Source organism: Poecilia latipinna, unplaced genomic scaffold (genome assembly GCF_001443285.1).
Source record: "Poecilia latipinna isolate Pla-1442-1.1 unplaced genomic scaffold, P_latipinna-1.0 Scaffold916, whole genome shotgun sequence".
NCBI classification, from domain to species: domain Eukaryota; kingdom Metazoa; phylum Chordata; class Actinopteri; order Cyprinodontiformes; family Poeciliidae; genus Poecilia; species Poecilia latipinna.
Window position 1 is genome coordinate 192,698 of NW_015113532.1, and position 14,026 is coordinate 206,723.

Below are 14,026 nucleotides of genomic sequence, written 5' to 3' on the forward strand. Positions count from 1 at the left end.
TTTTGGATGTAAATTTCAAGAATGTAAAGATGTGTAAATCAGATGAAAACACAGACTTATATACTGTGTATATATGTTTATATACAGTACACTTTATCAGGGGCTCTTCTTTATCGACGAGAGCCGTCGCATCTTCACTCTGTGACAACAAAGAGCATGTCGGCCTCTTTTATTACGGTCTTTCTCAACACGGTCAGATGTATACGACGACTTTCCTTTTTTAATGAGGTGGAAAATGATATGGTGAGATATATGAATTATCCTAATCTGTCTTCTGCTGTTTGCTGGTTGCCTTCAGAGGTTTTAACTTGTCCAAAATAAGGGAGGGAATAGTCACCAGTCTCCTTGGTTTGCTGATTCAGCTTATTTGACACCTTTCTGCCAATAAATCCAACTAGTTAGAGAATCGCCCTGACCTAAATGAGTTATGATGGCTTGATTGGCATCATCACAGTTCCTCAGTGGCACTTTAAAGCGAATTTATCAACTGACTATTTGGACAACATTTCCACCAGATATAGTCGAGTTCATGGGGGGGGAAAGAAAAAAAAAAAGAAAAGTCCTGCTGGAAACAAAACAGCCTTTTTATTATTGTTATTTTACACCTGGTTAAGTTTGGTCATTTGAAATTCCTGTGATGTGGATGGCGATTCAATACTCCAGAATATTCCTCTTCTTTTTGCCTTCTTGTTATTGATCTTTCACATTGTTAGCATTTTCTGCTACATTAACATGAAGTGCACTTTTTGTGATGGTGGATTCAGCAACTGCTTGGCTTTGGTTGAAAGTGCTCTGGTGTTTATTATTTTCTTTCTTTCATTTTAATGTCTTTAATGACTGGATTGTAAAAGGTGTTGCAAAGCTTTTTTTTTTTTTTTTTTTTTTTTTTTTTTTTTTTTTTTCTGAGAGCCATTATTGTCTGTGTCAGACTGAGAATGCTGTCTGTGGGGGGGAGTGATCATTACTGGCATGCCAAGAAGCCCCCCAAAAATTAGGGTGACAGCTATTTTCTCTCTCTCGTACCTTGATCAAGGGTGCTGCTGTCACCTGTTTCCAAGACAAAACTTTGAATTCATTCATTGTTTCAAATAAATTACTATATTTTGATATTTGACAGCATGCCTGTGTCCTTTTGTCTAACTTATGAACGTTGCAGTGCACACAAACACATTTTTGACATTTCACCTATGAGAACTGCTCTCCCCCTTCCCCCCTCAAGTTTCTTCAAATTGTTTCTGTCAGACCACTTGTGTAGTTTGTTCCCAGTTTCAAAATATGTATTTATACATATATTTATATTATTTTCATACTTTGTAGTTGGTTCTAAATAAACCTTGACCGTGGGAAATGTGCGGAAACTCGATGGGAAGGTCGAGGGTCCATCCTTCAGGTTGGTTTTCGATTTGTTTACAAACTAATATAATTAAATGTTCAGCTCTTCTACAATGCAGTCTTTCACAACCACTCATGGCAAGCAACAAATCTACAAGGTATTTAATACGATAGATTTGTGCAAAAATACAGACTCATGGTGTGAAATACAATAGCCTTTATAAAAATAAAAAAAAAACACTGAGAAGCTTAAAGAACTTGTAGTGTCTTGGCTTATTGATGGGATCCATTTTACAAGATCAGTGCACTGAACTGAGAGAATTTGCCCGTTGTGGGGAAGGGAAAAAAAAATAAAAAACCTCCCAGCACTAAAGGTCAATCTGTAACTAGATAACAAAACAAATGTCAGTTTGTTTTGCAAGTTTTACAGCTACAAGAAAAAAAAAAATAATAATACTGCTGGGGCTGTTCAGCTGATCGGCAAAAAAAATAAAAACCCTATAAATACTGCTGAAGGTTTAACATGTTCAGAGGTAAAAAAAAAAAAAAAAAGTCTTAAAAATAGAAAATGGAATCTATTGTGACAGAGCAGCTTTGTCAAAAGCAGTTGCCATCGTAACACTTTAAAACTACCAAGGTCTAACTTCTAAAGACTAACACAATGTAAAAGGGGAGGGAGTTGGAGTGTGGATGAGGCCAGCTAGTGTCTCACAGAGTTCTCCAAGGACTCTCCGTCAGCGTCTACGTCCCCTTGTAGCTCGCTGGAAATGTGGATTTCAACTGTACTAGACTCTGAACCTAGCAAGACAAAATAGGGGCAGATTACTCGTTGCTGCACATAACACTTAAAATGTATTACACAATATAAACCCTACATGAAACGTAGTTAAAATTCAAGTATTATTTTTTTATCTGTTACTGCATTGGATGTTCAGCGAATGAATGAAAACCATAAGTCCTTCAGATGAATAACTTTATTTTTTTAAAAGATATCAGAAGTGCTAGTGACAAGACAAGGCGCACACACAAGAACTGTAGTGTTGGAGTGAAAATAGCATTGTTTCCAGTAGATTCACACTTGCATACACTACAGTGGAAGTTCACAAGGCACGCCTATAGCAAAAACTGATGCAGTCCAATACAACAAACATGCCTGAATGTGGTAGGTAACAGTTTATACCACTTAAATGTCAGTCAGATTTTGCATCGCATCCTCCACTGGAGGGTTTTTTTCTTTCTTTCTTTTTTTTCTTTTAACCAATCAGAAAGTTAACAATACAAGCTTGACAAATATTTATCACACGATTGTTGCATTAGACCACATTAGTTCCAGAGATGGGAATTTTTTCCTGCTTATGTGCATATTTACCATTTTCCCCTTAACACCCATTGCTCTCTGCTAACCATCTGATTATCTGTAAATAATGATGCTTAACAAGCCTGAATGGAATGTCACAAAGTCACTGATCAAATTACACAATAAACAAACACGTCTCTCAGCTGTGTGTCCACATACCAGACAGACCGTTAATGTTTCATCCACTTCAGATCATTATTTACAGACAATCCATAAAATCCCCAAGGAGTGTAGTTTCACGCTACAGCTGCTCTACGTTGAGGTCAAAAATAGACGTTGCATAACAGAGGTCATCAACAACACTGATGATGTAAAAAAAGAAAATAAAATAAAAAATGTAACTACTGTCTTTTGTTCTGGTGAGGATCGCTAAAGTCTAACGAGGTCCATCCTCGTTCTCTAAGCGAGGATGTTTGCGGTAGAAGTGCGTGTTGTGAAGGTGCGTGCACACGATGCGCATCACCAGCCCTGATATACTGGCGAGCTGCTTGCGCCACTGGCAAGCCAATTACCTTCAGAGAGGACACTGATGGCGTCCGAGTGCTGCTGTCCGTTTCCTATCGTGTTCTTCTGCACTTCCTGAACGTGACTCTGGTACAGCAGAGTCGTTCCCACCACCGGGTTTTGTCCGGCCGCGTTCGGCCCCGAGGTGGAGCCCGAGTCCCAGGCCAGCTCCCTGCTCCGCTGCGGGTTGAGGTCCACGTCCCAACCCGTCCAGCCGTGGAAGGCCAGGGTGTTGAGGAAAGCCTGCATCGGGTTCAGAATGCCCTGAAAAGAAGTATGATGCAAAAGTGAATAAAAGTCATGAAATGGTCGTAGAAAAGGGTGAGCTATCTGCGTCTAGTCTTGCCATTCAACCAACCATGATGAACCATGTGGTGAGGGCTGCGTTCCTGATGTTTCTCAGACTGTTGTCGGTGATATTTGGCTGCATCTCCAGGTAGAAGAGAAGGCACTCATTGATGATATTTGGAGCCCAGCTAAAAAAAAAATAATAATAATAAAAATGCATCAACGTGAAAGAAAATCCAATCTTACAAAGAGACATTCGACATAAAACAAATTACCAACAAGGATTATGGAACGTGTTCTAATCAATTTAACAATTTTGCATCATTTAACTCTAAATACATCAGCAGGATTTTTTTTTTTTACAGCAAAAAGTATTTGTGAAAATGTGTAGTTTTTAACAATCATTAAAGCAGGAAAACAATATTTGGAAAGCAGAGGACTGTGCTGTGTTTAAACTTCTCTAGGAAGAGAAAAACACAGAGGTGGGAAAACACAGCGCACCGACGTTTGGTGACTTTTAGTTGCAAGTGGGCTTTGCTAGTTGTACCAGCTAATAATAACCACGCTAATACTGTAATTCTGCCCACTTGTACGCTTTAAAACCCTAAAGGAACATGATTACAAAGCAAGACTGTATCTTTGGGTCAATATAATGCGAGCTGCTGACAGAAAAACAAACTATTCACCCCTTCTATTTGGGGGAGTTGGATTTGGAATGTATGCTGTTGGAACTGAATGTGACTGGATAACTGGATTGGATTGAAATGAAATGAGCCGAAGTCAATTAACTCCGAACTGCAGCTGTTTCTATGTAACCGAAGAGGAACTGAAGCGTCTTCAAAAGATATTTGTTGTAATTTGGTGCTACTTACATAAACTGAGCAAAAGTTTGGGGAGGGGGAAATATTTGAAGACAACCGTACAATGTTCATTTAAACATACAGAGGAGAAAATCTGAGTGGAGCCGTAACTTGCCAAACAAAGAACACGAGCATTATTTTAAAGAAGCGGATTTTAATCTCGTTAGCCAGCCGTCTCTCATTTTCTGTGTAGATTCCTTGTCGTCCTTTCAATAAAGATGTCACTGCGGAGAGATCAGAAGGTCGCCTTTATTTTTGATTTTTCTTTTTTTTCTTGCAAACATGTTGCGATGCACTGCCACGTGTGCGAAATTGAATTGGCAGAGGTGAACCGACCTGCAGATACGGTCCGACTGAAGAACACGGGGTTGGCTATGAGGACGAGCAGCATGGGGGCGTATGTGGTGATGTAGTGGGGAACAGCGTGCTGGAGGCCTTGTTCGCAGCTGCACAAGGAGATGGAACATGATTTATTCAGCAGTGGGATAAATAATTCGTTTTGACAAGTTGCATTTAAGCTGCTTCCAGAATAATAACATGTTGTACACAGAAACACAAATTGAAAAACAAAATATCGATACAGAAAAAAAAATAAAAAATCTGAATAAAATGACTCCGGTGACATTCTGGTAAGAAGCAGTGGACAAAAACCACACATCAAATGCAGTAGAAATGCAATGTGCTATAGAAATATATATGATTCTAACTCAAGGCTGTACAGTCTAGTCAGTCAACAGTTGATTTGTTAAAAGAGGTAAAAACCATAATATTTATCCAATAATAAAAAAATTATACATATTATTTATAATAATCCACTAATTTGTCCCCAGAAATATTCCCTAAATGATGAGAGCGATTACAAATCGGCTATTTGAAATGAAGTGATGACGAACGGTCAAAAATATTACCTGGTTTCTAAAGAACTGCCTAAAAAAACTGAGATGCTCTTGATTTACAAGAATCTTGTTATTAGGGCAATAATCTAATCTAAAGAGGTAGGTGAGCCTAATTTCATTCAGGCCCCGTCAGATTTAGATTTAGAATTATTCCATTTCATCAGGCATCTCTCAAAGATAATAAAATAATGTAAGAAGAAAAGATCTTTTGGAAAAATCCCCAGTTTATCCCTGAGGCAACTGACCGTTTTTCAAAAAGGCTCCTTCAGAAATCCTGCATGAACGAGATTCTACACCAGTTTTATTTTGGGAAGAAGAAGAAAAATCTGGTTTTATTTACTTTTTATTGGAAAACGGCATGCCACAATGTTTTTTCTTTTTTTTTTTTTCCTGTTCCTCAACATTCAGTAGAAAAATATTTATTGACATTTCGGGAATTCACTTTTTTCTGTAATTACTGAGCAGAATTGTGCATTCTTCCACCGATGATTTATCTTTTGCGACGAACATCAAGTTTTGCGAGGTTGGAAGACCTTCTTGCCGTCACCCTAAATTTTAGCTCCATTTTTAGATCCTATGATGTCAGCCACTAAAAAAAAAAAAAAAACATCCCCAGTAAGATTTAAATCTGTTTAAACTCTGATCAACTGGAGAAATCCAATAAAACCAGAGCTGTGAAATCTTTCCCTTATGCTGCCATCAGAATGTCACTGCCGTCATTTTATGCAAAAGCAGTTTGTGTGGAAAAAAAAAAAAAAAAGATTAGGAAAAAAAACATCCTGGATCATCAATAACTTTATTGTTCTCCAGGATAGAAAGATTGTTTGATAAACGATTCTCATGGCTTTCAGCTGCGACACTGAAAGGGGATTTTGATTTACCTTCAGGAAAACAGAAAAGTATCTTACTCAGAGATGGATGGGTAGTAGAGCATGGCCACTCCTTCAACACACAGCAGCACAGCCAGACCCCACGTAATCATGTGGTAGAGGACAATGGTGCTGATGGGGGGGGGGAGAGAAAGTCATGAGACTCGGACTCACAGCAGCACAAGCTACAGATCTGTTTCTTGTGGATGGTATTTTGTTTTTCCTCTCTTCTCAAAAAAAAAGAAACAAACATGCCACTTTGACAGGAAGAGTAGAGGAACATGAACAGCTATTATTGTGTCATCAAACAACTCCTCACTCTGAGCCAGGAGTGAGAAAAAGGGACCAAAAAAAAAAAAGCATCTTACACATAGAGCTGAAACTAAATGGGTTCTTCTCAGTTTTGGATTTTTTTTTTTTTTTCGCGTCATCCTGTCTTCTACAGGAGGAAGGTTTGAGGTAACAGTGAACTGCGGAGGAGGAGAAGCGAAGCTCAAAAGAACCTGATCCCAGCGGAGGTTTTCACCACCAGAAAGACGTCCACGGCGTAGCAGAAGGTCCACCAAAACGAAGCGCTGAAGAAGAGCTGGATCCACATCTGCAGCACAATGAAATGGATGATTACCAGCAAAATTTGTGGTTTACAAAACCACAAAATCTGTTGTATTTGGTGGCAACTAGCCATGAACCAAGTAGGCCTGAGCACGCCAATGTTTAAAAAAGGTACTGATAAACCTGCCCTTCATAAAGGTTATGAGGTTTAGTCTGCTTTTTTCACACAACACTGCCCCACCCCCACTTGTTGCTTACGCATTTTTTTCCCCCCCGTTGTGCCCAAGAGAGAAATATTTGGTTGTTTGGAAACACTTCCCATTCTGGACATTTAGACATTCTCTGCCTGGAAGCTAAAACAGAACAGCAGATGCTGTCAAGCTAACACTGCTAGCATGTCTGCTACACAGCTGACTGCTGGATGGCCACCAGTGCAGATCGACCAAACAATTAACCACCTCCGATTTGAATTTTCATCTAAGTGCTCCTCTCCAGCTCCCGTCAGACTTTAGATCTAGCCGAACAAATTTCCACAGGTGGAGTCCCAGTGTCTCACAAACGTGAGTGTTTTTATAACCTTGACCAATTGATCATGTTATTTGGTTCATTTAGAAAATGAAAAACAATCCACCATTGGCCAGATCTTGAAATATAAAGTTTAAACTAATCTTTTATTGAGTGGAATGATTTCAGTTTTATATCTTTGAATGTGAAAATCGCAGCATAAAGAAACGACTCTTGCCTTGTGAGATAGTTTTAGAGAGGCTACTGAGTCGAAATGAATTGCTTTACGAAAACAAGTACAATGCATTTTTTTCAACCGGCTGTATCGTAATAGGACAGACGCTCTCGCTTCTCAGTTCTTGACTGGTTAATCGTCCCTCGGCTGATTAACCAGTCCTGGTCCTGGTATCTTTTTCTCTCCACTCTGAGATTAAAGTGGATATTAGGAGTCAAAATTGGGTTCAAAGCCTCTTCCTTTAGGCATTCAAGAGAACCTCATAAGCTCCTGGTAATTCTTATAATTAATACTTTTAATCCAAAGTTGAAACTTCCCCTTTTAATTGGTGTGTAAAGTCGTGTTGGTGTGATATCTTTGTTTTTTTAAAATTACTATTTAGTCATCAGAGAATTTTTTTTGGTAAATTTATCCTGAATATAATAACATAATATTTTTGTACCATTGGTTACTAGCAATTTTTTTTCTAAATCTGACGCTCTCTTGTTTTTAAATAAATTATAATGTTGATAAAAATACAGAAATCTCATACACAACAGAGAGTTCTCATCAGAACGCCAAGAATTCACCCTGCTGATTGATTCTGATAGATTACACTGTCCTGTACATTTTGTGTTAATGCTTTAAAACGGTGATGTGTTCACTCGAGATAATCACGCCATAAGAGTCTCATGGAAGCCGGAGTCTGTTCAAAGTTACAATCCGAGACGCAATTTTCTCCCATTTACTTAATTTACTTACTGAGCTCTGATTCGATTCGAGCAAATGACCTCCCGTGACATCTACATTTTCCAGAATCATGCGTGATTATAAAAAGAAAAAAAAACAAAAAAACAAACAAAAACCCTCCCTTGTAATCTTTCAAGCATAAACCAAAGACAAGACGTGTGGCTTCCAGTGTAACCGAGCTGCTTGACCACATTAAATTGTTTAAAGGAGCATCTTTTACACTTACTGCGCTGCCAACACAGAAGGCCTCTGGCAACACGTCCGTGTTGTTGGTCACCGAGATGCCTTCGACGATGCTCGGCAGACCCAGCCACACAGAGGACCTGACGATGATCCCTGAAACAGAGAGAGTCACATTGAATCTTAAACTGGAGGAGGAAAGAGGAGTAAACACAAAGGGCCCATGTGGAAATTACCTGGCTTTAATTAGCGTTTCAACACGTGTTTGCTTTTCTTAGCTGTTTTGGTTTACTGCTTGGATTAATTACTGTCAGTCAGGGAGTCCTTTTAATAGCAGCTTAACATCATGGAAATATGAGCTTTCTAGCGGATGTATTTTATTGGGGGTGTTTCCATTTCCTTCGCAAAACTGGAAAAAAATAAAAAAAATAAGGAGGTCTCCTGGAACTTCCACGCAACGCAGAAGGCACGCGGCTCCATGTTTCGTCTGTGTGCCGCTCTAATTCCACAGCGGTGACTGGATCTCGCCGGACGTGGAAACACATGACTTCACCTGCTCGTCTTCTTGCCAGGAAAAGTGATGGATGAGCAGTTCAGGTGTCAGAGAGCTGTGCTTCCTCTGCATGCTGAGCAACAGCTTGGACCAAAGACATAAAGGTCGGAGTCTCCTGGTGTGATAAGCTTTAGTAAAAGTCAAGGTATTAGCACCTATATTTGAAATCCTAAATGATTCCAGGATAGGGCCGTATTTAAAAAAAATAAATAAATAAATAAAATCAAGTATAATTAATCATTTTATTGCTCACATGAGAGAATGATGACTTTTGCATGAAAGCATTGGATTGAGAGCTTCTTTTTTTTCCCCCTGTCCAGGAAGCCTAAAAAATTGATTCTTACACGCATTTTTGTGCTGAAAAGAAATCTAAAATAACATGGATGCTTAGGTTGGAATTGGGCTTAATTTGGTTAAAAAATTTTAAATTTCCTGTATCTCTAAATACAGTTAATTTTATCCAGGATTTCACCAGGTTTGGTAATAATAAATAGGCAAAACCACATGAGGGATTTGATCTCAAGATCCAGCATGAATGACTAGTTGTGTACGTCCCTAACTTTCTGATACAGACTCACAGTTTGCAGTCCGGATCAGTCCTGGTCACAAAATTCAAGGACAGACATGGCACCGAAATGAAAGCAGTGTCAGCCGTCACTTTTATAAAAGTAAAGCTACGTTAAGCAGCAAACTCCAGACCAGCAAGCAGAGCAGATGATCCAGCTTATTAACTAGCCAATATCAACTAAAGAGAAGAATGGACAGAAATGGTCATATTTGAGAAAATACAGTTAAATATATTTTGGCTAAGTCTTCGTTAAAAAGCAATACATAAAATCTGTAATAAAATTGCAGCAAAAATGTTTTTTTTTTTTTAAATATATATTTGCGACTGAACACGATTTGCTGTTTAGAAGCTCATGACTCGTGTCTTTATAAAGCAAAAAGAAAATTTGATTTGGAAAGAAAATGTATAAATATCTAGGATGGAATTGGTCAAAATTTGCCAGTCTTCATTGCTCCCTCTTTATTTACAAGTTAAATTTAAATTGCCTCTTCATTTTGTCAACATTTCCAAAGGGATTCTGGTGAAACACAGCATTAACTTTAACTGTTTTATTTATGTATCTTTTTTTTTTTTCTGCTGGGTTTTGCAATCTGCAGCTCCTCAGCCACTCTGCAGGGACTCGCCGTAAATCTGACCTCATGGAAATCTAATAATGTTTATATCTATGATGGCAATAGGAAAGCCGAGTTTTACTGCTTTTCCAGCTTCATCCAATATGTGAATGGAGTTTCCACAACAGGTACTCATAATACAGAGGGAGCAGCAGGTGGGTTTGGCTGCCTGTAAAAGAAATGATTAACAGACGTATATAAACTACTACAAAAACACGGAGTTCACAGCCTCTGCAGCACTAAGTGAGAGAATATTTCATTTTTACAACTGCCGATCAGAGATACGGGTTCAGGATCAGATTATTTATTCCTGAAGGAAGTAATATCGTTACACTCGCTCAGTTTTAAATGCACGTTGGAAACACATTTCCATCCTCCTTGGCAGGCAGCGTACCCTAAGTGTGAAATCCAACAGAAATCTAAACATTTTGAACGTATTAGTGGCAAATCCCTGTTGTTAAAAAAAAAAAAAAAAAAAACCACAAAAAAAAAAGCTGTGACTCATTCAAAGAGCATCTACAGCAATAAACACTGGTATATTATGTTATACCAGATCGGTTAGCTGTCTACCCTACACGGCCTGTGGCAAATGGAATGTTATTATATATAGTATTAATTTTTAACAAATGTTGCCAAATTGTCTCCAGAGGAAAGAATAGTCTTTGCTGATTTAACACATTGAAATGGTGTCAGAACGCATTTATGTTGAGTTTATTTGCAGCTTTTATAATTTTTACAAGCATGGCAAGATTATTATTATTATTATTATTATTACTATTATTTCTCAAAAGGTTCTCATCTTACACTTTTTTAGTTGATTTTTTGGATTTTAAGCAGACTAGATTTCTTCCAAATTCAGAAATGAAGAACAAACAACAAACAAATAGAAACCATTTTATTTGATCATTGTTTCAGAATATAAAATGTAAACATATAAGCCACTTTACTGGTTTGTTATCAAAAAGGATGATGAGCCCGAGTTTACACTTGGTTTGGAATCCTCTTAATACCTAAATAAAATGTTCTTAAATGAAACCAATCTCTAATTGCTTCATGTTCTGAAATCCTGCACATCTTAATTTGTGTATGTATATCCGGAGAGGGGGATTTTCAAAATCAAAGTCTTAAAAACCGCTTTATCCATTTTAAATTCTTTACTTAACAAGTGTGCTCTTAAGAAAATGTATTGGAAACTCAAACATGTAGGTAGTACAGCGCTTTTGAAGTATTTGGACGAAACAGCGCCCACTACTGGCATATATGATGGTTGACAAATATGGTACCAATTTTGGAATAAATATATTTTTTGTACATAAAAAAATATATACTTTGCTGCAAACAAATATTTTCTACATATTTCTTTTAAAATAATAAAAAGAGGCAAAAAATCTAACTTCCTAAAAGTATATAATTTACTCCATCGGTTTTTGACCAATCAAAAAAACAAACAAACAAACAAAAAATAAAAAAAAAAAAACCCAGCGGATTTAATTACAATTTTTCTTTTGTTCTATTGTTGTTTTTCTTTTCTTTCATTCTTTTTTTGCTCAGATTATTTTCGATGGACTAGCGACCTGTTTCCCTCCTCTCTCCTGTTGATTGCCCAGTTTTTCCATAGCTTATTTCTGATGAGGAAAAATTTAAAGTAAATATCCTCAGACCCTCTAGATTGTGACTAATTAGTCACAATTTCAACTTAATTATAAGGGTAATATACAAAAGTTTTCAAATGCTCTTTTTTTTTTGTGTGTTGAGCAACAAAGGGGTTAAAAGAAACTATTCATGTGCGTAATCAAACCCAGAACCACGCTGTGAAAAAAACAAAAAACAAACAAAAAAAAACAGCTCATTCACCACCACCCCCTTTTTTTCTTTGACTAAAAAAGGAGAAAAAAGATATGAAGAAAACCAAACTAAATCGGCTGCTTTTGATGATTGATTTGTTTACCTGTGCATCCCAGTATGTCACATATACTGACGATGAACAATACTCTGGAGGAGGAGGCGGGCCTCGGCAGAGGGTACTGTCCCAGTCTCCTGTATCCTTTGCGCTTCGGCAGAACCTGCAGAACAGCGAACACGAGGCTCAGAGCGGCGCTGCCCAGACTCAGAGCCCCGAACAGGACGGGCTGGAAGGAGACTGCGAACTCCGTGGCAGCGTCCCGGTTCGGGCAGCAGAACGTCTCCAGCCGCGGGGAAGCCATCAGGGACTGCGGGGCGATGCAGGGGAGGAGAAGGAGGGAGAGGAGAAGACGGTGTTCGGAGGAGGAGGAAGAAGAAGGAGAAGAAGAAGAAGGGGAAAGGAAAAGAAAAAGGAAATGACTGAGTCCATGAGGCAGCTCTCCTCGACAAATCACGGGGTTGAATCATCATGTGCTTCTGTTTAATCCCTGAACTTGTAGCTTAAGTCTGCCGCACAATGCAAGGCGCCGACAAAAGGGCTGTTGTATGAAAGAGACTGATTATGTCAGCCGGCAGAAGCAGACTTAAAGCGTTTTTTTTTATTCTTTGTTTCCCCCCCCCCCCCCCCACCCCTGCTCTCCACGTTCACACTAATGTAGGGGGGAAAAAGGTCAAATAATAACATCAAACTTCAAATGGAGTAAAGCTGTCGCAAAAGTGAAACCCAACTTTATCAGTGCACGCATTAAAAACATAAATAAGTCACAAGAATCTGCACAGCGTCCTTTAAATTATGAATTTTCTCCAGGCGGCTGCACTTTGACTGGGCCATTCTAACATGTGATCTAAACAGTTTGGTTGTATTCACAGCTGAATGTTTAGTGCCAACCTGCTGAAAGGTAAACACGGCTCAGACCAAAAATCTCAAGTCTTTAGTTCGTCCCCTCCCTTTTAAAGTAAAGGCATCTTCCCGGCATGATACTGCCACCACCATGTTTCAGTGGTCATGTGCCAGGGTATGACCTCATGTTGTATTATACCAGATCAGTTTGCTGTGTACCCTACATGGCTTGTGGGGCATCTGATTATTTGTACTTCATGCTCAGGTTGTCACTTTAAGTGGATGACCGTTGATTAGTAGATCTGCAGCTGTGCTAAACACTCCTCCTATCATCAGATGAGGACTTGAACATTGCTCCTGAAAATGTTCTAGTTTATATTTTATAACGATTCGATTAAATTACACACAAATGCACTCTCTAACAATTAAGTGAGTTCTAATTTAAGTACAATTAGAGTTAAAAGAGCTGAATGTGATGACACATTTTTTTTTAGAGGATTTTAAGATGAAAACCTTGTATTGTTTAGTGGACATAAATACTTTATTGGGAAGACGTACATTTTAACCGAATGCCTTCCTCACCTAAGCTTCATAAAGGCTCATGTATTCTGTATCGTCTTGTAGTGTTTGGCTAAATAAAGCATGCCTGGTATCTGACAACTGTACATTTCAAGCCCAGACATGCGCCTGCATCACTTCCTGTTAGGAACTGAATGGTTTTTTTTGTTAATACACTCTAAAAACTGCTGGGTTAAAAACAATTAAGGTTCCAGATCTAGGCGGATTTAACACAAAAAGTTTGGTTTATGGGTCTGACGCAGCATACCGAGTTAGATTAAAGAAATATTTGGTCATATTTCTGACCCAATATTTGCAATAAGACAGGATGGGATGTGGTCACTATCATTCCAATTGAGTAACAACAAGAATTATGCAATTTGGCTCAGTAAAACATACAATTAAATACAGAATTTAATAGTTAGATGTAAACTATAATTAAAAGAAAAAAAAAACTCTATATATGTAGCCAATCAGTTTCTCTGCCTTCCTCTCTGGGGTTGGGAAGCTGCTGAACCATGCAGTAAGTCAGTGCACTCTCAATGGAGTGTGGTAAAAGGCTAAAAGCAGCTTTTGTGGAACATGTTTTTCTTTTTTTTTTCCATGAAGACCCTCAGGAAGTAAAGTCTATACTCTTTGTTTTTCTGCAGCTGCTTGGTTTTTCTTCCCCCGCCCTCCCCCCTCCCT

The 14,026-nt window shown here is 38.4% G+C and overlaps 1 protein-coding gene across 2 annotated transcripts in view; it reads right to left on the minus strand.

Moving 5' to 3' along the window:
- Positions 1-742: 742 nt before the first annotated feature.
- gpr143 (G protein-coupled receptor 143) overlaps positions 743-14,026 on the minus strand; it is a 19,134-nt gene continuing 5,850 nt past the window's right edge. The window contains exons 3-11 of one of the 2 annotated variants that reach the window (XM_015048961.1): positions 11,987-12,248; positions 8,353-8,462; positions 6,610-6,704; positions 6,146-6,238; positions 4,678-4,787; positions 4,457-4,565; positions 3,552-3,669; positions 3,202-3,457; positions 743-2,130 (exon numbers count right to left, since the gene is read on the minus strand). In XM_015048961.1, the coding sequence (XP_014904447.1) occupies positions 2,033-2,130; positions 3,202-3,457; positions 3,552-3,669; positions 4,457-4,565; positions 4,678-4,787; positions 6,146-6,238; positions 6,610-6,704; positions 8,353-8,462; positions 11,987-12,242 (1,245 nt within the window). In that variant the 5' untranslated portion in view covers positions 12,243-12,248 and the 3' untranslated portion in view covers positions 743-2,032. Of the gene's footprint in view, positions 2,131-3,201; positions 3,458-3,551; positions 3,670-4,456; positions 4,566-4,677; positions 4,788-6,145; positions 6,239-6,609; positions 6,705-8,352; positions 8,463-11,986; positions 12,340-14,026 lie in introns of those variants that run through there. The other variant, XM_015048962.1, reaches the window with a different exon arrangement.